The sequence below is a fragment of the Oncorhynchus mykiss genome, chromosome 22 (genome assembly GCF_057628025.1).
Source record: "Oncorhynchus mykiss isolate SJ-2025 chromosome 22, ASM5762802v1, whole genome shotgun sequence".
Taxonomy (NCBI): domain Eukaryota; kingdom Metazoa; phylum Chordata; class Actinopteri; order Salmoniformes; family Salmonidae; genus Oncorhynchus; species Oncorhynchus mykiss.
Window position 1 is genome coordinate 23,358,183 of NC_143043.1, and position 23,789 is coordinate 23,381,971.

General features: G+C 40.8%; 1 protein-coding gene across 2 annotated transcripts in view; it reads right to left on the reverse strand.

The window, feature by feature from the left end:
• Positions 1-9,054: 9,054 nt before the first annotated feature.
• The window catches only part of LOC110501587 (inactive dipeptidyl peptidase 10), a 313,751-nt gene continuing 299,016 nt past the window's right edge, over positions 9,055-23,789 (reverse strand). For both annotated transcript variants that reach the window (XM_021579258.3, XM_021579259.3), the window contains exons 17-26: positions 20,601-20,645; positions 19,311-19,409; positions 19,144-19,213; positions 18,767-18,961; positions 18,509-18,563; positions 15,104-15,203; positions 13,486-13,544; positions 11,514-11,586; positions 10,993-11,066; positions 9,055-10,435 (exon numbers count right to left, since the gene is read on the reverse strand). In XM_021579258.3, the coding sequence (XP_021434933.1) occupies positions 10,295-10,435; positions 10,993-11,066; positions 11,514-11,586; positions 13,486-13,544; positions 15,104-15,203; positions 18,509-18,563; positions 18,767-18,961; positions 19,144-19,213; positions 19,311-19,409; positions 20,601-20,645 (911 nt within the window). In that variant the 3' untranslated portion in view covers positions 9,055-10,294. The remainder of the gene's footprint in view (positions 10,436-10,992; positions 11,067-11,513; positions 11,587-13,485; positions 13,545-15,103; positions 15,204-18,508; positions 18,564-18,766; positions 18,962-19,143; positions 19,214-19,310; positions 19,410-20,600; positions 20,646-23,789) is intronic.

Here is a 23,789-nt window from a genome sequence, read left to right on the forward strand (position 1 = left end):
GTCAAAGTCCAGACCTGAATCCAATCGAGAATCTGTGGAAAGAACTGAAAACTGCTGTTCACAAATGCTCTCCATCCAACCTCACTGAGCTCGAGCTGTTTTGCAAGGAGGAATGGGAAAAAATGTCAGTCTCTCGATGTGCAAAACTGATAGAGACATACCCCAAGCGACTTACAGCTGTAATCGCAGCAAAAGGTGGCGCTACAAAGTATTAACTTAAGGGGGCGAAATAATTTTGCACGCCCAATTTTTCAGTATTTGATTTGTTAAAATTTTTTGAAATATCCAATAAATGTCGTTCCACTTCATGATTGTGTCCCACTTGTTGTTGATTCTTCACAAAAAAATACGGTTTTATATCTTTATGTTTGAAGCCTGAAATGTGGCAAAAGGTCGTAAAGTTCAAGGGGGCCGAATACTTTCGCAAGGCACTGTACACATAAAGATCCTATCAAATGTCAATTTCTTTAGTTTACTTAGCAGTACCACTTGCTTGACCCCCATGTCTCTTATATAGTAGAAGTTATGATTATATTTTGGTTGAAGAGTATGGGAAGAATTGAAAAGATATATGGCTTTCAAATAATGTAAATAAAGGGTCAGGGTGGACAGTAGGGCCAGGATTTATAGGGCAGTACACTACAGAGCCAAAAATGTGCCTGTTAAAGGCTATTTCCCCGTCGCTTGCAGAAATCACATTCATTGTAAACGTTGGGGCTGGATTCAATCCATAACGTGAAGAGCCGCAATAAAATGTTAAGGTAATTTCCGATTTAGCCGACACGTAGCGTTTACCGTAAATGTAGTCTCGGCGAATGCGGGCACATTGCCTTTAATTTTCAATCGAACTGTAACGTGACTCTTCCTCAATACTTCAGTGATACCGATTGAATCCAGCCCTAAATCCCGGCCTAAATTTATGAATCCTATACAAAACACACAACTTTTGGCCAACATGTATATCCCTGAATGAATTGTGTACAATTCTAATCTTATGGTGCAGCTTTACTAATTGTTCTTCATGTATATCAGTGGTTCCCAAACTTTTTATAGTCCCGTACCCCTTCAAACGTTCAACCTGCGTTGAACAATGATGGAAAGACCCATCTGTTGTACTTGTTAATGTAGACAGAGAAGAGCTCCAACTTTTGTCCCGTACGTTGAATATTGTTGTAGAGAGTCCCTGTAATCCTAGATTCAGATCATTCAGGCGAGGAAAAACCATCACCCAGATAGGCCAGTCGTGTGAGAAACTCGTCATCATGCAAGCTGTCAGATGAGTGAAAATTATGGTCAGTAAAGAAAACTAAGCTCGTCCCTCAATTTAAAAAAAAAAACGTGCCAATACTTTGCCCCTTGATAACCAGTGCAATTCTGTATGTTGTAAAAGTGTTAAGTGGTCGCTGCTCCATATCATTGCATAGTGCAGAACATACACGAGAGTTCAGGGGTCTTGCTTTAACAAAGTTAACCATTTTCACTGTAGTTTTATTTATTTTATTTTATTTTACCTTTATTTAACCAGGTAGGCAAGTTGAGAACAAGTTCTCATTTACAATTGCGACCTGGCCAAGATAAAGCAAAGCAGTTCGACAGATACAACAACACAGAGTTACACATGGAGTAAAACAAACATACAGTCAATAATAAAGTATAAACAAGTCTATATACAATGTGAGCAAATGAGGTGAGAAGGGAGGTAAAGGCAAAAAAAGGCCTTGGTGGCAAGGTAAATACAATATAGCAAGTAAAACACTGGAATGGTAGTTTTGCATTGGAAGAATGTGCAAAGTAGAAATAAAAATAATGGGGTGCAAAGGAGCAAAATAAATAAATAAATTAAATACAGTTGGGAAAGAGGTAGTTGATAGGGCTAAATTATATGTGGGCTATGTACAGGTGCAGTAATCTGTGAGCTGCTCTGACAGTTGGTGCTTAAAGCTAGTGAGGGAGATAAGTGTTTCCAGTTTCAGAGATTTTTGTAGTTCGTTCCAGTCATTGGCAGCAGAGAACTGGAAAGAGAGGCGGCCAAAGAAAGAATTGGTTTTGGGGGTGACTAGAGAGATATACCTGCTGGAGCGTGTGCTACAGGTGGGAGATGCTATGGTGACCAGCGAGCTGAGATAAGGGGGGACTTTACCTAGCAGGGTCTTGTAGATGACATGGAGCCAGTGGGTTTGGCGACGAGTATGAAGCGAGGGCCAGCCAACGAGAGCGTACAGGTCGCAATGGTGGGTAGTGTATGGGGCTTTGGTGACAAAACGGATTGCACTGTGATAGACTGCATCCAGTTTGTTGAGTAGGGTATTGGAGGCTATTTTGTAAATTACATCGCCAAAGTCGAGGATTGGTAGGATGGTCAGTTTTACAAGGGTATGTTTGGCAGCATGAGTGAAGGATGCTTTGTTGCGAAATAGGAAGCCAATTCTAGATTTAACTTTGGATTGGAGATGTTTGATATGGGTCTGGAAGGAGAGTTTACAGTCTAACCAGACACCTAAGTATTTGTAGTTGTTCACGTATTCTAAGTCAGAGCCGTCCAGAGTAGTGATGTTGGACAGGCGGGTAGGTGCAGGTAGTGATCGGTTGAAGAGCATGCATTTAGTTTTACTTGTATTTAAGAGCAGTTGGAGGCCACGGAAGGAGAGTTGTATGGCATTGAAGCTTGCCTGGAGGGTTGTTAACACAGTGTCCAAAGAAGGGCCGGAAGTATACAGAATGGTGTCGTCTGCGTAGAGGTGGATCAGAGACTCACCAGCAGCAAGAGCGACCTCATTGATGTATACAGAGAAGAGAGTTGGTCCAAGAATTGAACCCTGTGGCACCCCCATAGAGACTGCCAGAGGTCCGGACAACAGACCCTCAGATTTGACACACTGAACTCTATCAGAGAAGTAGTTGGTGAACCAGGCGAGGCAATCATTTGAGAAACCAAGGCTGTTGAGTCTGCCGATGAGGATGTGGTGATTGACAGAGTCGAAAGCCTTGGCCAGATCAATGAATACGGCTGCACAGTAATGTTTCTTATCGATGGCGGTTAAGATATCGTTTAGGACCTTGAGCGTGGCTGAGGTGCACCCATGACCAGCTCTGAAACCAGATTGCATAGCAGAGAAGGTATGGTGAGATTCAAAATGGTCGGTAATCTGTTTGTTGACTTGGCTTTCGAAGACCTTAGAAAGGCATGGTAGGATAGATATAGGTCTGTAGCAGTTTGGGTCAAGAGTGTCCCCCCCTTTGAAGAGGGGGATGACCGCAGCTGCTTTCCAATCTTTGGGAATCTCAGACGACACGAAAGAGAGGTTGAACAGGCTAGTAATAGGGGTGGCAACAATTTCGGCAGATAATTTTAGAAAGAAAGGGTCCAGATTGTCTAGCCCGGCTGATTTGTAGGGGTCCAGATTTTGCAGCTCTTTCAGAACATCAGCTGAATGGATTTGGGAGAAGGAGAAATGGGGAAGGCTTGGGCGAGTTGCTGTTGGGGGTGCAGTGCTGTTGACAGTAGTGTCCAAAATGTATTTCAAGCTGTCAGGCATTCCTTTGGCAGCAAGATTCTCTCGGTGGATGCTACAGTGTACCCAAGTGGCATTGGGAGCAACTGCTTGCATGCGCGTTGCCACTCCACTATGTCTCCCTGTCATGGCTTTTGCACCATCAGTATAGATACCAACATGAGCAGCAGCTACGTTTGGCTACATATGGACCGTTATTGGAATTCCCGTAAGAGGGTAATGGGTGAGTGGATGTAAATTATTTGACTGTGCTACTTGTATTTGACATTGTGTTGTTATTTCACTGAACACTAGATGGTTTAATTTGATTTTTGGCAGTGAAACGAGGCTACTCAGGCAAGAAAAAAAACTCACCCAAATGTATAGCCCCGTTGGAAAATATAAATGGACTGTTTGAAAATGTTTGGGAATATCTGATGTATATTAATACCTGCATCAAATGAACTACACACAAACGGTCCCATACACCATACAGTCAATGCCTTTAGTGTATTGCATTTGTATATATGTCCAAATGTTGTACAATAAAATTAATCTATTATATCTGGAATCTGGCTACCTTGTGCCCCAATGTGTTTGTTTCTAAGAAACTATTGGGATCGGGAGAAAGGCACAGGATTGCGTAATAGGGTTTTTTATTTACCCAATTTACAGCGCGCCATGGAAAGGCACGAGGATGAAGACCAAACAAACAAAGAAGTATACAAAACACAGGGTTGAAACCCAAACAAAAGAGCGAGGAGTATCTTGAAATAATACACGGGGTGCACAATGATACCACACGGGACGAAACCCGTAATCATCTGCACAATACAAGTGTCAGGAAAGCCAAAACAACACAGCACAGGTACTCACACGACCAACTGACATTGTAACAATAATCGACAGGACAGTGGTGAAAAAAGGGCACACTTATACAATTACTAATCAATGGGAATGGGGACCAGGTGTGTGTAATGACATTTCCGGAGGGGTCCGTGACAACTATACAGTAGAGAAACACCATTCTTGGGAAAAACATCAACTGATCAACTGAAAAATACTTCAAACTACTATGAAGTGCCACAACATTCCACAAAATACGTCAATCAGACACCACAAAGCACTGAATATCACTGCATGTGCTGCTAAATGTAATTCACTCCGAGATCTTTTTATGCCAGAGGTGGCATCACAGGTCCCAGAGTGATGTGAGAAAAAAAATATCTAGGGTCCTTAGTTATTCCTGATCTGGTAACCTAACCAGGTAATACTCCGGACCTTATACGGTATGACGGGATTAGTCTGTTGTATGGGTTATGATGGGAGCAGAGTTTTTCTAATCGGGTTATATGGTCATAAGTCCTGGAAAAAGTCCTGGCCTTGGGGAGGATGAAAACCCTGTCAAACTACAGAAACCTGCAGTACATATATATATATATTTAAGAAGGACTATGGAGGTTTCCTATACACAGACACAGAGAAAGCAACATGATTGGACCATAAAACTCACAGTGCTGAGCTTTCTTTACGCAGGTTTCCAATGTGTAGTCCTGCCCTATGCAACTGTAGTCCTAATTGAAAATGTATTCACAGTCTATGTCAGCGATTGTGTTTATTGAGTAATTCCAGTTAATAATTTTGGGATTGAAAAAGTAGTCAGCCCAAGTCTGAATATAAACCAAATTTGATCCCATTCACATTCTCACAAACAAAATGGGCTATGAATACACAACATTACCGCTTCGTTTACCCTGGCCAGAGGGACAGGGTGCATAGTAGGATAGACTGAGCAGCTGTTGTTGTTAGTAGCCTACAGTTGATCAGACTCAACATTTTTCTTGTTTCCATGCAATACAGCAGTGGTTCAAACTTTTTATAGTCCCGTACTCCTTTAAACATTCAACCTCCAGCTGCGTAGCACCAGGGTCAGCGTACTCTCAAATGTTGTTTTTTTTGCCATCATTGTAAGCCTGCCACACACACACTATACAATACATTTATTAAATATAAGAATGAGTGTGAGTTTTTGTCACAACCCGGCTCATGGGAAGTGACAAAGAGCTCTTATAGGACCAGGGCACAAATCATAATAATAATAATCAATAATTTTGCTCTTTATTTAGCCATCTTACATATAAAACTTTATTTGTTAATCGAAAATTGTGAATAACTCAGGTTAATGAGAGAGTGTGCTTGAAAGGATGCACATAACTCTACAATGTTGTGTTATATTGGAGAGAGTCTCAGTCTTAAATCATTTTCCACACACAGTCTGTGCCTGTATTTAGTTGTCATGCTTGTGAGGTCTGAGAATCCACTCTCATATAGGTACGTGGTTGCAAAGGGCATCAGTGTCTTAACAGCGCGATTTGCCAAGGCAGGATAATCTGAGCTCATTCCAATCCAGAAATCTGGCAGTGGCTTCTGATTAAATTAAATTTTCACAGAACAGCTTGTTGCAATTTTGATGAGGCTCTCTTGTTCAGATATTGGTAAGTGGACTGGAGGCAGGGCATGAAAGGGATAACGAATCCAGTTGTTTGTGTCATCCGCTTTTTGGGAAAGTACCTGTGTAATTGCGCACCCAACCCACTCAGGTGCTTCGCTGTATCACATTTGACATGGTCTGTAAGCTTGAGTTCATTTGCACACAACAAATCATACAATGATGGAAAGACCTGTGTGTTGTCCTTAATGCACAGAGAAGAGCTCCACCTTCTTAATCATAGCCTCAATTTTGTCCCCCACATTTAATATAGTTGCAGAGAGTCCCTGTAATCATAGATTCAGATCATTCAGGTGAGAAAAAACCATCACCCAGATAGGCCAGTCGTGTGAGAAAGCCGTCGTCATGCAAGCGGTCAGACGAGTGAAAATTATGGTCAGTAAAGAAAGCTTTAAGCTCGTCTCTCAATTCAAAAAACATGTTAATACTTTAAGTTCAGTGGCTTTGCTTTAACAAAGTTGACAATTTTCACTGTAGTGTCCAAAATGTCTTTCAAGCTGTCAGGATCTTTGGCAGCAAGATTACCAAGTGGCGTCGGGAGCAACTGCTTGCATGCGCTTTACCGCCTCCCTGTCATGGTTTTTGCGCCATCAGTACAGATACCAACACATCTTGACCACCAAAGTCCATTTGATGTCACAAAGCTATCCGAGACTTTAAAAATATTCTCTCCTGTTGTCCTGGTTTCGAGTGGTTTGCAGAAGAGGATGTCTTCCTTACTTGACCCCCCATAAACGTAACGGACATATATCAGGAGCTGTGCTAGGCCCGCCATGTCTGTTGACTCATCCAGCTGTAACGCATAGAATTCCCTGGCTTGTGTGCGAAGAAGTAATTGCTTCAAAACATCTCCTGCCATGTCACTGATGCGTTGTGAAACAGTGTTGTTTGATGAAGGAATTGTCTGTACAGTTTTTTGGGCCTTTCCCCCCAGAATCTTCCCAGCCATATCTGTGGCAGCAGGAATAATTAAGTCCTCCACAATAGTATGGGGCTTGCCTGTCCTAGCCACTCGGTAGCTCACCATATAAAACACTCTTATTAATGGTATCTATTACTTTTATACGTCTTACTACTCAAAAGTCGTCTTAATTGTCGCTCAAAAAACTCCTGTGGCTTCATTTTAAAATTGGCATGCTTTGTTTCTAAATGTCTGCACAAGAGTGAAGGTTTCATTGAGTTGTGAGATAGTACTTTTGCACATATAACACACTGTGGCTGAGGAAAGGTACTACTCCCAATATAAGTGAAGCCCAAATCAATGTAGTTCTCGTCATATTTGCGCCTCTTCGATGGTCCAATGTCCCTGTCTGTTGTTCGGTGCTTTCCCGGGTAAGGGGGCAGTAGCTCTTCGGCTGCATCAGATTCACAACTGTCAGTGTCCATGATAGCTGGGCTAAGAACAAATTTAGAATTACTGATGCTAGCCTTGGATGTGCTCGTGGAAGCAGAACAACTTGTGTCGTCGACAGGTGCAGGTGTAGTACTGCTGTCAGATAGCTACTGTAATGTTGAGGTGTATAGGCTTCTACATTTACAGTATGTAAGAGTTTTTGCTTGTGTCTGTCGGGAATGTTGTGTTGTGTTATCACGTTTGCTAAACAAATACCGGTGGAAAGTGAAGAGTGTGCCTTGAGCTTTTTGCGCTCTGCCAGGCCCACACGACATGCGATTTCTGTTAATCTAATTAGTCAAGACATGCAAACTGCCTGCAGCAGCACCCCGACGTGAAGGACACAGAAATTGTGTGCGAGATGACAAATCATGAGGCAAATCGGTCTAAAGAACAGCACTTTGACCCTCTTTTTAACGCTTTGTGTCCATATATGTTATTCGATTAAATCAAAAGTGGTTGAAAAGTGATTGAAAAGTGCAGTGGCAAATGCAGCCTTGTCACACGTTTTCTACCAGCCCTGTTTTATGCAATATATCTCTCCATATTTCTCTCTCTTCTCTCATTCACACACACACACACACTAGCCCTCTAGGACCAGAGATGCTCACTCCTGGCGTAGATCCAACTAAAGGCGCCCGCATACTAGGTTCGGTTTGCTCCTAGCAGAACTCGGCTAGGCAAAATGAACATCTGTGCCTCGCATACTCCCTTAAAAAACCCTCGCTTGAAAAACAAGAAAAAAGCTTCAATATTGCCGGGTAACACCTTATATTATGTGGCCCTTATTACTATGTAAACTAACACAGTAATAGCTTAACATAGTAGTTACATAGGTTACATGTAAGTAATTACATGTTAATAGGGTTGTTTGTAGAATCAGTTATTACACAATTGGAACAAGGAATGTGTTATTACATATTCACTTGCTGAAGGTTATTCCGCATGTGCAACTACTGATGTTACTGCACATTCTCTTGGTCCACTATGTAACTAATGTTTTGTAATTATACTTTTGAAAGTCAAACCAAAATATGCCACTCCCATTGAAGCCACATGTAATACCAGGATCGATAAATAGGCTAGGACCTGGTAACAACAATTGTAACAAAGGCACACCCTGCTATTAACTCCAGGTCACTTTCAATGTGTTTATTTCTATGTTATGACCTATCTCAAAGGCTATACTGAATCAAGTGTAATGTAAGGACAATGTAGTTACATAGGATATACTTGTAATTATCATGTATCTACCCAGGAGAAAGCAACTTAATGTAAAGTATTTCTATGTTATGACCTGGCTCAAAGGCTATACTGAATCAAGTGTAATGTAAGAACAATGCAGTTACATAGGATATACTTGTAATTATCATGTATCTACCCAAGAGAAAGCAACGTAATGTAGATGCGGAAGTGCAACATCGGCGGCGGAGGTGGATTGAGACGCATCCAATGTCAGATATCTGTAGGCCAACTGCCTCAAGGCCCTTATTGAATTTGTCTTCAGACCATGACCAACTCAAACAGTCTAGGCACAAACGTGAGTCCAAGGTCAACAAACTGATTGTATATAATTGACTGGATCATTCGTTCATTTGTCAATCAATACTGAAAACACTGTGGTTGGATGTCATTTGTGCAAAATACCTAATGGTAATATATTTGTTTTTCTGTGCTTTTTTATTCATAATCATCACTAGAGGACAATCACAAAAACCCAACACCCATATCCCCCCTCCCTTTAGAAACAGCAAAATTAACAAGCATTACAAAATCTACCCTTGGAAGAAAAATAAACCGAAACCAAAATCAACTGGAAAATGTACAAGACATACAGGTCAAATCATTCCATTCCCATAGACTAACCTATCCACGAGATCTGACATATCTAAAAAATCTATGTATGTACACACTGCTGTAGACATGCAAACCCCTTACTTAGGCCTACACAATGTCATGTTATGGCCTTTGTGACCACTCTCTACTCACTGGAGTTATAACTGGTTTATGACCTGACCTTATAACTGCACTATGTCATATTGCGTCTCAAAGGACTGAGCTGACACAGGTTGGTAATGAAGCTGCTAATAATGAATGGCTATGAATGCCAGTACGTGGTTTTATGGTCTTATGAAGCACTTCATAAGGCATTGGACATGTCTACATAAGACCATTGTTTAAGTGTGCCCAAAGGACTGTTCTTTTCAGTGGGGGTTGACAATGAGAGAGCATTCAGCAGGAATTACACTTATTCGTGGACAACGTCACAGTGATGGTGAACTTGCATTGCCTACAGTATGTCTCTGAAGAGCAGTGGAGCATTTCCTTGTGCAACAAGAACAAATAATATTGAGGGGGAGGAATTGAAAAGGGTACTTCATCTGTGTTTGTCTCTTTCCAATGACTACTACAACAAAGACTAACAAAACTAGTGAAGCTGCAAGGGGAAAAGAACCATGCACTTGCAAGTGTGGATGTTGCAACACTAATGGCCGCCATCGATGATGGAGGCAGTCTGCTATGTGCTTTGCCGAAAGTGATCGAAGTGGCATTTTGGATTAGTGAGAGTTCCAGCTTGTAGTCTCGACAATGCCCGTCTCCATTGTCTTTGACAGGTGTCCTTGGAAGTTCTCTGAATGAAAACACATGCACACACAAACGTACACACGCAGACACACGCACAAGCACTATCAAACTCTCTTTCTCAAACCAACACAAATTATCTAATGTACACACACACACACACACACACACACTAGAAGCATAAGCAACTCTCACTGTCCACCTCTGTCTTAACACTTGGTCCAAAAGCCACCAGCCTTTAGTGCAGGCTTCAGCAAATGTTTACAGAGAGGAAGTCCTGCCAAAGTCCTGCCGAAGGTTCCCAACACATCCTAACTCCTACTCTTCTTCCTCCTCCTCATCATCATCGGGCAGTGGTAGGATCTCTTCCCTGAGACACTCCCTGTAGAAGTTGGTGAGCGACGCGAAGAGGTGCTGCCGACTCCGCTGGGACAGGAAATGACCCTCATCTGGATAGAGCTAGAACACCACGACATAAACACAACATTTGTTATTCATTTTTTTATTTCACCTTTATTTAACCAGGTAGGCCGGTTGCAAACAAGTTCTCATTTACAACTGAGACCTGGCCAAGATAAAGAAAAGCAGTGCAACAAAAACAACACAGAGTTTCACATGGGATAAACAAACACACAGTCAATAACACAATAGAAGAATCAGTATACAGTGTGTGCAAATGAAGTACGGAGGTAAGGCAATATGAGTATAACATGAACACAACATGTGCAAAGCAGCATTGGTGAAAAGCGTTTACTCCTATTTCTTTATACCACCACTGTATGACTGTGTGTAATTACTTTCTTTTCATCACAGTAGCTGGTGGTACTGTATGGTTATGGTACTACATACAGTGACATACTGTACATAAGGTAGGGTACTGCATAGTTTTGTTTTTGCTAGTGTACATTCAAAGCAACCATAGCTTGAGTAGGCTTATGGCTTCATGTATCTAGTGTACCTGCACACTACACAGTACCTGTTTACTACAGTACAGTGTGCAATTACTTTCTCCATACCTGCATTGAGTAGTTTGCTCCAACTTTCACAAGGTTCCTGATGAGCTCAGCAGTATGCTGAAAGTGAACATTGGCTGAAACGCAGAAGAAAATATGTCAGCAGAATTCTGCTTGAATCATCACAGGGAAGAGAGGCAAGATCACATTTGAACATAAAACATGACAGGGTGGAGAAGAAATTACCTTATATAAATTGGTCTAACTTGAAACATTTGAGATTTCTTGTGGCTAATCCATTCTCTGTACCATGAAATGGCCCAATTCTTGACTCTGTTTCATGTATTCTATGTCCAATATGTTATTTAAATAACTCATATTTCATAAATCAGTCATTTTTGTTACAAGTTCTTCAGTTGTGGCAGTTTTTGCAATTGTCAGGTTATTACTGTTTCATATGCCGTCTGGCAAGAAGCACACTGCAGATTGGTCATACAAAGTAAGGAATAACACAACAGCTACAAAACTGACCCCAGATCAATGCGGAGGTCTTTTTTCGTGGTTTCTCTTAGTTAGTCACTCACCATCTGCTGTGCCGTGGACAAGCATCAGAGTCTGTTCCCTCAGTGGCTGGACGTTCTGCAACACACTGGAGAACTGCAATAGAGCCATCCATAGAAGTGTTAAAGAATCATAAAAACAGTTTGCTGGCATATTGTTAGAAGGGAAGGTCAAGAGGAATTGCTAGTGAGACGAGTGTATGGAGTGTAATGGTGCAGACGGTACTTTATTCCTGCAGTATGGATACTGTCATTGGCGGCAAGTAAGTTTCTAGTTTGGGGAAGCTAATTGTCACCATAACAATGCAACCTTATAATAAAGCATTCCATGCATCGTCACATTTGCAGACTTATGTAAGATAGCCTACTATTCCTAATGTGGTAGATTGGATAGTCATAATTTAGGCTAATAATATAACTCAATAACTGGTCGCAAAAGAGACTGTTCAATGTATGGCTGAGCTCGTGGTGGCATAGAATAGGCCTAGGCTATAGGCTATTTGAGATATGCTTCTTCTTTTTTTGCACAGGAATGAATTATGCTATATGACTGGAGATATAAACAGAATCTTTTTTAATACAATAAAAATTACAGGGTAGCCTACTCTGCTGACACTGACAAACAGATCATTAAAAACAACATTGTCTGATCCATATAATAGGCCTACGAAAAGGGGAGACACAAATACAATATGATGTCTATCTAAACAGGAGGAGGAAATAATTGTCCAAAAACAAACTTTCAAGTGGCACTGACCCAACAATGATAAAGAGTGAATATGCACACTCACTGCGGATATGGCCAATGCTCTCCTCTGCATGATGCCAATAAGATAGGCTATAATGTTCGCTCAATTAAGTTGAATATTTTGATCATGAAAAGACAGATTACAGTTTTTTTCATTGTCTTCTCTTTGCAGCAAAAGCCATTTGCTTTCCAAACTAGGTTTTTCTGCGATTGTATTTGGAAATATTGCAATATGTCTGGCTGGGCCTCTACTTTTCACTGACAGTCGCAACTCAACATTCATCTATTTAGTAGGCTATTTGCCTCACAGGCTGCCCGGGCCCTTCAGACTTAAAATAGGCAATGCGGTTTTAAACAATCAACAGTTTTTTTTTCAATCCACAGCCTGTGTGGCCAAATCATGCTTTCTGTGGTAGTAGCCTATTTTAAATTATTTTATATATTTCTGTATAGACAGGAGTAGGCTAATTAGGCTATTTTATTTTGGCAATTTCACTTTAGGGGAAGCTAAGCTTCCTATGTATACTGTCATAACAAAAATGCCTAATGGTTGTGAATGCTATATAAGTTAGATTGAGAGTGCACAATCTGCATTTAAGTTAGCTTACTGTGCAAATGCAGTCACTCATAAATAAACAGCTTGATTTATCTGACAGGCACTGTAATTGAATTAATTGATATCAGGCATAAAATAATCAACGATCAATCCATTGTACATTACAATAACACATGTATACAAAGTTAAATTCTAAGCCATGACAGTAGGAAGATGGAACATCTTTTAACCTTAGATGTCACCTTCATAAACATTGCCTTTTTGTCTGTATACCAAGTTTATTTATTTTTCCTAGAAGTCATGTCAGTGGAACAGCAGTTCTCAGGATTTTACCTGCTGCAGTTCCGTCTCTCTCATCAGTGTAACTGAACCAGCTGTTTGACATAGCGGCAGATCCACACCGCGGGGGTGTCTGGGAAAGCCAGACGTCCCCTTTCAGCAGCTCGTCAAAACATGAACGCAGTGCGATCTAACAAGTTAATGCGCCACAGTTACCGTGGAGATGAGTGACAAAGTCTCTGCGCTCTGGAAGCATCAAAAAAAGAAAAGGGAAAAAATTCTGATGGTAGCGACACTCAGTAACTGCAGGAGCTTAACCGCAAGCATGTCAGCAACGATATGGCGAGACGGCTTTCAAAGAGCTAAACATGATTGACGGCAAACAAGTGCAGGGAGGCGGTAAGCAAACGCACCTGATATCTGCTGTCGTCCCGTAATGGCATGCCAAGGTACCTCTCGGAAAACGCTGATGCTGTTTAATAGAAAGTGATACATTCCAAACAGGGTGGCAGGTACAGACAGAGCTTCAGTGTTTCAGGTGCATCTAAGTGGTACTTTTGCTAATGCTATACAAAATGTGATCTCTGTCATTCTGCATCCAAACTACATTGAACAAAACTATAAACCAACATGTAAAGTGTTGGTCCCATGAAAATATCCCATACATTTTCCATACGCAGAAAAAGCTTATTTCTCTCAATTTTGTGCACACAGTTGTTTGCATTCCTGTTAGTGAGCATTTCTCCATTGCCAAGATAATCCATCCACCTGAGAGGTGTGGCACATCAAGACGCTACTTAAACAACATGATAATAACACCTTGTGCTGGGGACAATGTGCAGTTTTGTCACACAACCCCACAGTTGTCACATGTTTTGAGAGAGTGGGCACCAGAGCTGTTGACAAAGAACGGAATGTTCATTTCTTTACCATAAGCCACCTCCAATGTCGCGTTAGAGAATTTGGCAGTACATCTAACCGGCCTCACAACCACAGACCACATATAACCACGCCAGCCCAGGACCTTCACATCCGGCTTCTTCACCTGCGGGATCGTCTGAGACCAGCCACCCAGACAGCTGATGGAACTGTGGGTATGCTAAAACAAAAAAATTCTGCACAAACTGTCAGAAAACTTCTGAGGATGAGGAAGCTCATCTGCGTGCTTGTCGTCCTCAGCTCACTCATCACTAATTTCAGTGGGCAAATGCTCAACTTCGATGGCCACTGGCATACTGGAGATGTGTGCTCTTCATGGATGAATCCCAGTTTCAACTGTACCGGGCAGATGGCAGGCAGCATGTATGGTGTTGTGTGGGCAAGCGGTTTGCTGTTGTCAACATTGGAGGTGGGACTATGGTATGGGTAGGCATAAGCAACGGACAATGAACACAATTGCATTTTATCGATGGCAATTTGAATGCACAGAGATATCATGTCGAGATCCTGAGGCCCATTGTCGTGCCATTCATCCGCCGCCAATACCTCATGTTTCAGCATGATAATGCAAAGCCTCATGTCGCAAGGATCTGTACCCAATTCCAGGAAGCAAAACATTTTCCAGTTCTTCCATGGCCTGCATACTCACCAGTCATGTCACCCATTAAGCATGTTTGGGATGCTCTGCATCAACATGTACGACAGCGTGTTCCAGTTCCCGCCAATATCCAGCAACTTCACACAGCCATTGAAGATACTGGGATCTCTATGGTTCAATCTTCAGTCATTTGGTCTCTCTGTGTGGCTCATGTGTTGCAATGCATCATGTTAATGTACAATTTGAACAGTATCCAATTCCTTATTAAGGAATGTTTTACAAAATAGGACAATCTCCTACATAAATGGTGCTCTGTGTGAGGCGAATCACATACTCTACATAAACGGTGCCCCAAGTGAAGAGGATACCGACTTAGGTGTCAACACTTCAGTCACCTCTCCTTTCCTTTCCTACCCCTCTATCCATCCTTGCGAAGTGTAATATCTGGAATTCGTCAATGGAACGGACATTGGGATTTCCAAGCTTCTACTCACCATATAGTTTCCAGTCCGTGACAGGGGACATTGCTACTGAACATTTGAACAGGCTGTCAGTTGATTTGAGCATCATTAATGTAATATAGGCACCATAACCCTGGAAAACAATCAAAACAACAAGATACAAACAAGTAAACAAAAAAATGCAGTTTCCGTACAATACACAGAATCGGGACCGCTTATCATTTTGAAATCAATCAAAAAACTATATACAGTGCCTTGCGAAAGTATTCGGCCCCCTTGAACTTTGCGACCTTTTGCCACATTTCAGGCTTCAAACATAAAGATATAAATCTGTATTTTTTTGTGAAGAATCAACAACAAGTGGGACACAATCATGAAGTGGAACGACATTTATTGGATATTTCAAACTTTTTTAACAAATCAAAAACTGAAAAATTGGGCGTGCAAAATTATTCAGCCCCCTTAAGTTAATACTTTTTAGCGCCACCTTTTGCTGCGATTACAGCTGTAAGTCGCTTGGGGTATGTCTCTATCAGTTTTGCACATCGAGAGACTGAAATGTTTTCCCATTCCTCCTTGCAAAACAGCTCGAGCTCAGTGAACAGCAGTTTTCAGTTCTTTCCACAGATTCTCGATTGGATTCAGGTCTGGACTTTGACTTGGCCATTCTAACACCTGGATATGTTTATTTTTGAACCATTCCACTGTAGATTTTGCTTTATGTTTTGGATCATTGTCTTGTTGGAAGACAAATCTCCGTCCCAGTCTCAGGTCTTTTGCAGACTCCAGTAGGTTTTCTTCCAGAATGGTCCTGTATTTGGCTCCATCCATCTTCCCATCAATTTTAACCATCTTCCCTGTCCCTGCTGAAGAAAATCAGGCCCAAACCATGATGCTGCCACCACCATGTTTGACAGTGGGGATGGTGTGTTCAGCTGTGTTGCTTTTACGCCAAACATAACATTTTGCATTGTTGCCAAAAAGTTCAATTTTGGTTTCATCTGACCAGAGCACCTTCTTCCACATGTTTGGTGTGTCTCCCAGGTGGCTTGTGGCAAACTTTAAACGACACTTTTTATGGATATCTTTAAGAAATGGCTTTCTTCTTGCCACTCTTCCATAAAGGCCAGATTTGTGCAATATACAATGGATTGTTGTCCTATGGACAGAGTCTCCCACCTCAGCTGTAGATCTCTGCAGTTCATCCAGAGTGATCATGGGCCTCTTGGCTGCATCTCTGATCAGTCTTCTCCTTGTATGAGCTGAAATTTTAGAGGGACGGCCAGGTCTTGGTAGATTTTCAGTGGTCTGATACTCCTTCCATTTCAATATTATCGCTTGCACAGTGCTCCTTGGGATGTTTAAAGCTTGGGAAATCTTTTTGTATCCAAATCCGGCTTTAAACTTCTTCACAACAGTATCTCGGACCTGCCTGGTGTGTTCCTTGTTCTTCATGATGCTCTCTGCGCTTTTAACGGACCTCTGAGACTATCACAGTGCAGGTGCATTTATACGGAGACTTGATTACACACAGGTGGATTGTATTTATCATCATTAGTCATTTAGGTCAACATTGGATCATTCAGAGATCCTCACTGAACTTCTGGAGAGAGTTTGCTGCACTGAAAGTAAAGGGGCTGAATAATTTTGCACGCCCAATTTTTCAGTTTTTGATTTGTTAAAAAAGTTTGAAATATCCAATAAATGTCGTTCCACTTCATGATTGTGTCCCACTTGTTGTTGATTCTTCACAAAAAAATACAGTTTTATATCTTTATGTTTTAAGCCTGAAATGTGGCAAAAGGTCGCAAAGTTCAAGGGGGCCGAATACTTTCGCAAGGCACTGTATATATACTTTTTACAAAATTAAAAAAATGTGTCAACTTTTAAATCCCGGGAAACTGCAAACAAATAATGTGAAATTTGGTCCTGACAAGTTGAGTACGTTTCTTCTAAAGTCATTAACCCTATGAGACCCATGGTTGCAAAAATGTAACTCTGCCTACAGGTCCTAAACAATGACCTACAGGTCATAAAATGTACAGGTCATCAACAAAAAAAATATGTTTAACACTACATAGTGCATTTGTTTTGTGTCAGTATTATTATTGTGACATCAGTAGCCCCTGAAACATTAGAAGCATGTCCACTTGTTTAAGACCACATTGGTCCCCTACACAATGCATATGTTGGTAGCCATCCATGCAAGTACATGACTTGAAAAATGGCTTACTGTCTTCTCTAAGATGTGGTGATAATGTATATAAAAAATGTTTTGAATCAAACATTCTGAGCCAGAGCTAGAGGTAATTTTGTAACTGTTGCAAAAACACATCATTGGGCTTAAAGTGTTGCAACACAGAGACATAGGGCCACATTCATATGTTGACAGACAAGTAAGAGAGATTATTTCCCTTTCAAATACATCAGGAGATTATTTCCCTGGACAAACAAATACATCAGGAGTAACTTTGATGTTCCCTCTACACATCAAAGAACAAGAATGTATCTTTAAAAAAAGTGGTCCGAATACTTTACTCGGTCAGAATACTGCCATTGACGACCATTCATATAATGGTAAAGAATTAAGACAGGTTATTTCTCTCCAAGTGAACCCAGAAAGGAGAACCAAAAATTAGATGTTCTCCATACATAGAAACCCCACCAAATAGTAATCAATTTTTGACCAGATTCAGGATCGCATGAGTTTGACGCTATTTTCTACTTCACAGTAGGGCTGTTTGAAAATTGTCATATGCCTTAATTAAAAATGTGTATGGGATCTGTAAATATGAATTAAATAAAGAAATGATGAGTCTAGTTTAGTCAAGGAGAAGCACTGAGCAATGTAGGGAGAAAGGCAGGATACATGATTGGCTGAGACAACGGAGGGAGATAATAGAGAGACTACTTTCTGGAGGACAATGCCATGCTCACTCATACCTTTTACATGTGAATTCTTAAAGAGATGGGTGGGGCTAAGGTTTAAGATGGTGTGAATGATGCTGAATGGTTATAAACAAAGAAAGTGTGAAAATCATTCAAGGTCATTTTTCTCCTACTTCTCATCAAAGTGGGATAACAAGTTTATCAAATTTAAAAGAAGCATAACTTTCCCATGTTTACCCCAACTAGAGTGTTAGATATACAATTTCAACTCTGAGTCTGTACTTTTATAAAATGAAAAATGTCACATTGTCATATTGTGCTATTCCAGACAACATTAGACTTAATTTCAGATGTACTCCATATACCATAAAACAATATATTCCATCATGTTGTAATTTTTATAGAATTTCACAGTTTTCTTAGCACACAATTGTCCTACCATTGAAGCCCAATGGAGCATTTCTGCAACGTTTCCATAAAATTGGTCTACAGATTTTCAAAATCAGATGCCTACTAGAAGTATGATAGATTCTGTCAATAGATTCTTACCCTCCCAAATACTCCTATCCGTGTCCGATCAATGTACGGGAATGTCAACATGTATCTGAAATAAGTTACAAAGCATGATGTCACTCATAGACAACAGCAATATGAATTCACTTCCCCAAAATGTTTTAAGATTGTTTGACAGCTAAATGGAAAACGTGAGCAGATTGTTGAATTAGCATGTATTCTAAGGCGAATTACTTATTGATATAGCTAGAGTTAAAACCAAATTACATTTAATGGGATAAAACTAATACATACTCCACAGCTGTGATTTGATCCTGCACCTCTACGGTTCCCAAACGCCGGTGGACTTCATGAAGAACCCTCTGGCCCAGGAAGCCACTCCCTCTGCCGTCCAGACGAGCCACTATGACGTTATCCGAGCTGACCAGAACCGAGTCCCAGTCCAGGACGAAACGGTCACTCACCGCCTGGCCACCGGGGGAGCCATCGCTGAAAGAATAAATATAATTGTTAGAATGAAATAGAGTTGACACTATGGGCACTGTAACGACAGTCTGACTCTCACGCGATGGGGTTCATATCAATCATAATAGATGGGAATACCTAGATAAAAACACTTCAAACAGATTAATTCAACAACAGTGAGCACAGATACTGATGGCGATACGTACACTATCAATAGCAAGCCATAGTGACGCGATTCAGAAAAGTCTGGTGGGTAAGAGATCTTCAAAGGCAGATCTGAGCAGAGAAAGTAGCCATTAGCAACAACCTTAGAATAATAGATTAGAGAAACTGACAGAAAAAATGTGTCATTAGCCAAAATGATCAGTCATACCAAAATGTTCCATCTGGATTGTTCTGAAATCCGTCATCTGAATCCTCTTGACCTTTAAAGCGGCCTTTAGTAGAGAGTTGTTCTCAAGGATGTAGTAATCTAATAGGGGAACAAGGTTGCATTAGTTTTAGATATGTTCACAATGTGGGCCACTTATTCTAGCGAGATGCAAGTGGAATTATATTAGACTTATATAACGCATAAAGACTTCTCTTTCAAGCCTGAAATGAAATAAAAATAAACTTTACAGCTTTCAAGGATTTCCGGCACACTTTTTAATGATAATTCTAGTGGGGAGTTGAACAGTGTCCTTGATAACCAACCAGGTGCCAATTGTTTAGCCCTTACAACAAACCTTTGAATGGTGCATACGACACCTTGTAGAGTCCAGATTTTCTAACCCAGAATAAGATGTTTATTGGTCTACTATAAAGACTGTGGTATCATCAAAAACACACAAACACTGATGACAGATGGGAATTATTTTGAACTCAACATTGTACTTCAGCATCCAAATAATGAACTAATGCAGCCTGAGCGGTGCTGCCTGCATCTGAGTTTGACCACTGTAATGTAATCAGTGTCTGCTGTATACGATTGAGTAGGTGTGCTATTGATCTTGCCACAGCTGGCAGAGCAAATAGCAGACTCACTGGCATGCAGAAAGTTTTCCTTTCGCCAAAGATATCTCATATTTACCAACAACTGCTTGTCAATGGTTGTTTTTAAAAGAAGCCCCCCTGCCATTTTCTCCACATTGAACTACACAATGAATGCCTATTGTATCCTTCATTTCAGCCATCTGAGAGGAAACTGGAAAAAAATAATTCATCCAGTATTTTCAATAGAAACCCCAAATCAATAGGCGTCTCATTATGAAACTGCCAAGGCCCTGAAGTTCTCAGCTGTGGATTGGAAGGTTTGTCCAAATAACCCTGGGCAAATTGATTGCATTTTTTCCACTGCAGCTGTTAACGTTCAAGACAAAACAATAGCAGATATCCAGACATGGATGGTGTAAATGAAAATAAGGAAATTAAGACAGCAGGGGGTCGATTCGCATTGCTAGTTCAGAGTCAACAAGGGTACCAGTGAGAGGGGGGCTGGTATTTTTCAACAGCAAATCTTCAATATTTGAACAAAGTGAGCAATAGCTTTTTTTTTGTTATTATAATTTTTTTTACACTTGTTGGTTCTGGCAAAATGCCAACGTTCTAAGTTGTCTCGCTGACTGCTTTGAGCAGTTTATGACATACCTATCAGTTAAGAGAGATTAAGTTGACTTCTTACTGGCATTATTGAGGCTGTGTAAGATCACAGTGGGTGCTCCGGGACCTGCGAAAAAAAAAGAAGGATTAAAAGATTTGAAATCGGTATCCTCAAATCCTTTGAATGGCTGAAGATTTACAATTTGGTGTGACTTGAGTCGACAACTTAAGCTTGAGTCACAAAATACCAGTTTCCCCAAGCAATACACGTTAGAGGAGTAAGACATACAAATGCATCCTATTTGTACATAAAGAGATAGCATGTCTCAAGCAGGGTAGCATAGTCACAAATACAATACAGCAACCTTTCCAATCCCCTAGCTGCTGTCACAACCACTGTAACCAATTTTACCTCCACTTCTTTACCTATTACACTCAGTAGTTAAAGGTAATTCAAACTGCCTCTAATAAACCAGGCCTTTCAGATTAAGTCAATTATATTCAGCGCCCATTGGAAGACACCCAATCTGAGGTTAATAAGATCAAGCGGATACCTCAGGGGATACCCCAACCCTCCACAAATCACTGTTCACTCAGGCTAGTCCTTCCGTTTGAATAATAGTAACCGAGGTAATGGTGATTTTACAACCACACACTATTACCAGGAATGGTAAACATATGAGGCTTTTAAAGCCCAACACAGATCAATGAAGAGGAAGCATAGTTTCATTTTCACCCCTAAAGCGAGTTTTATCATGCCTTACACATGGTTGTTGTTTTTGTTAGAAAAGATAATAAGAGATCATTCACAACAATGCAGCATTAAATCATTTGAGGAGCAATGGCTCTCAAGGATATTGCAAACTCAACAAAGGAAAAGGGCTGCTGTTATGGCACTTCTACCTGCTCAACAATGGTAATGATATCCGTTGCATTTAATGGAGGGAATTAACTAGCTTTAATACGCTTGTTGAGGAGAGTGGTCATGATAAGCTGCTTGGTTTTTACTGAATTTAGCCTTATCCTCAGACGACATGCTAACTGCATTGTGTTTATTGCTCAAATACAGGATGGTACATTTTGCCCATTAACTCATGGTGCACAAGACAAACGCACCCAAGCGTACATTACGAATACATGTGGTTAAAACAAACCTAAACATTAAACAACCACAGTGGCAATAAACCCTCTTTAATGCGCTGTGCATGGCACGATAACAGCACGTAAAGCAATTATACACAATAGAGCGGCTAATTTTATTTTGAATTGTTTGATAGTCTCTCTACACTAAATGTTCAATAATGACAGATTGCCAAAGGCAAACTCCTGACATCTGTCAAATGGGTTGTGACTCACAGGGCCAATGACACATAATGGTTGATTAAATTGGAACTAGACACTGAGTTAACAAAACCTTGCTCTTTCCATGACACAGACTGACCAGGTGAATCCAGGTGAAAGCTACTCTACGATCCCTTATTGATGCCACTTGTTAAATCCACTTCAATAAGTGTAAATGAAGAGAAGGAGAAATGTCAAAGGATTTTTAAGCCTTGAGACAATTGATACATAGATTGTGTATGTGTGCCATTCAGAGGGTAAATGAGCAAGACAAAATATTGAAGTGCCTTTTAAAGGGGTATGGTAGTAGGTGCCAGCTGTACCGGTCGGGGTGTGTCAAGAACTGCAAAGCTGCTGGGTTTTTCAGACTAAACAGTTTCCTATGTATCAAGAATGGTCCACTACCCAAACTACATCCAGCCAATTTGACACAACTGTGGGAAGCATTAGACACAACATGGGCCAGCACTCCTGTGGAACTCCTTCGACACCTTGTAGAGTCCATTCCCCAACAAATTGGGTGCAACTCAATATTAGGAAGGTGTCCCTGGAGTTCATTTTCATATTAATTCATATTAGACACTTCATCACAATAAGATTATTTAATCTACACGCAAAAATGAGATAATTCCCAGCACAAATTGCAAGAACTCCCCCTGGTAATGATGTGTCTCTGGCCTTTTAAAGGAAAGGTTCACCCATTTTGTAATGTTATATTGTTGATGTGCATCCCTGAGTGATGTTCTATTGATTTCCTGTGTCATTCCATGGTTTCATGTGTATCTGAGTTATTGGAGTTCAAGCAGGCAGAAATCCGGCAGGTATGACGTAACACTGTGATAAAGTCCCTCTCGCTACACTGGAAGTTAATAGGAATAGGATTTTAGATCGCAGAAATATCTATCATAAATGTCAAAATACTGGCCTATGTCATAGGTCAGGAGGATGTTCTCTCGAATGAGCCATTGGGCATTTTATTTTATTTTTTTTAGATATTCCTACCTCGAGAAATGTTTCATTTAACGGAGGGTCCAGCACATTTTTCCTATTTGTCTGCCTATTTGTCTGCCTCTTTAGTCCAGGGTGCATTGCATGGTGCCGTTGCCAGAGATATTATAGAAAGGAAATAGGATAACGCCCGACCCAGCAGACTGTCGACCAACCGTGTTCACGTTGTCATGCTGCATCACGCTGTTGCTAAGCTAATTGTCATGCAATCCCTTCTCAAAGTCAGTGTATATGTCGAAAAACGTATTTTCCTCAAAAGTACGTAATGACACGATTTCAAAGCTACAGTTTGCGAAAGTATTCACCCCCTTGGTATTTTTCCTATTTTGTTGCCATACAACCTGGAATTAAAATGGATTTTGGGGGGGTTGTATAATTTCATTTACATAACATGCCTACCACTTTGAAGATACAAAATATTTGCAAACAAGTAATAAGACAAAAAAGGGAAACTTGAGCGTGCATAACTATTCACACCCCCCCACCTTTTGCAGCAATTACAGTTGCAAGTCTCTTGGGGTATGTCTCTATAAGCTTGGCACATCTAGCCACTTGGATTTCTGCCCATTCTTCAAGGCAAAACTACTCCAGCTCCTTCAAGTTGGATGGGTTCCGCTGGTGTACAGCAATATTTAAGTCATACCACATATTCTCAATTGGATTGAGGTCTGGGCTTTGACTAGACAATTCCAAGATATTTAAATGTTTCCCTTTAAATCACTCGAGTGTTGCTTTAGCAGTATGCTTAGTGTCATTGTCCTGCTGGAAGGTGAACCTCCATCCCAGTCTCAAATCTCAGGAAGACTGAAACAGGTTTCCCTCAAGAATTTTCCTGTATTTAGTGCCATCCATCATTTCTTCAATTCTGAACAGTTTCCCAGTCCCTGCCAATGGAAAAACATCCCCACAGCATGATGCTGCC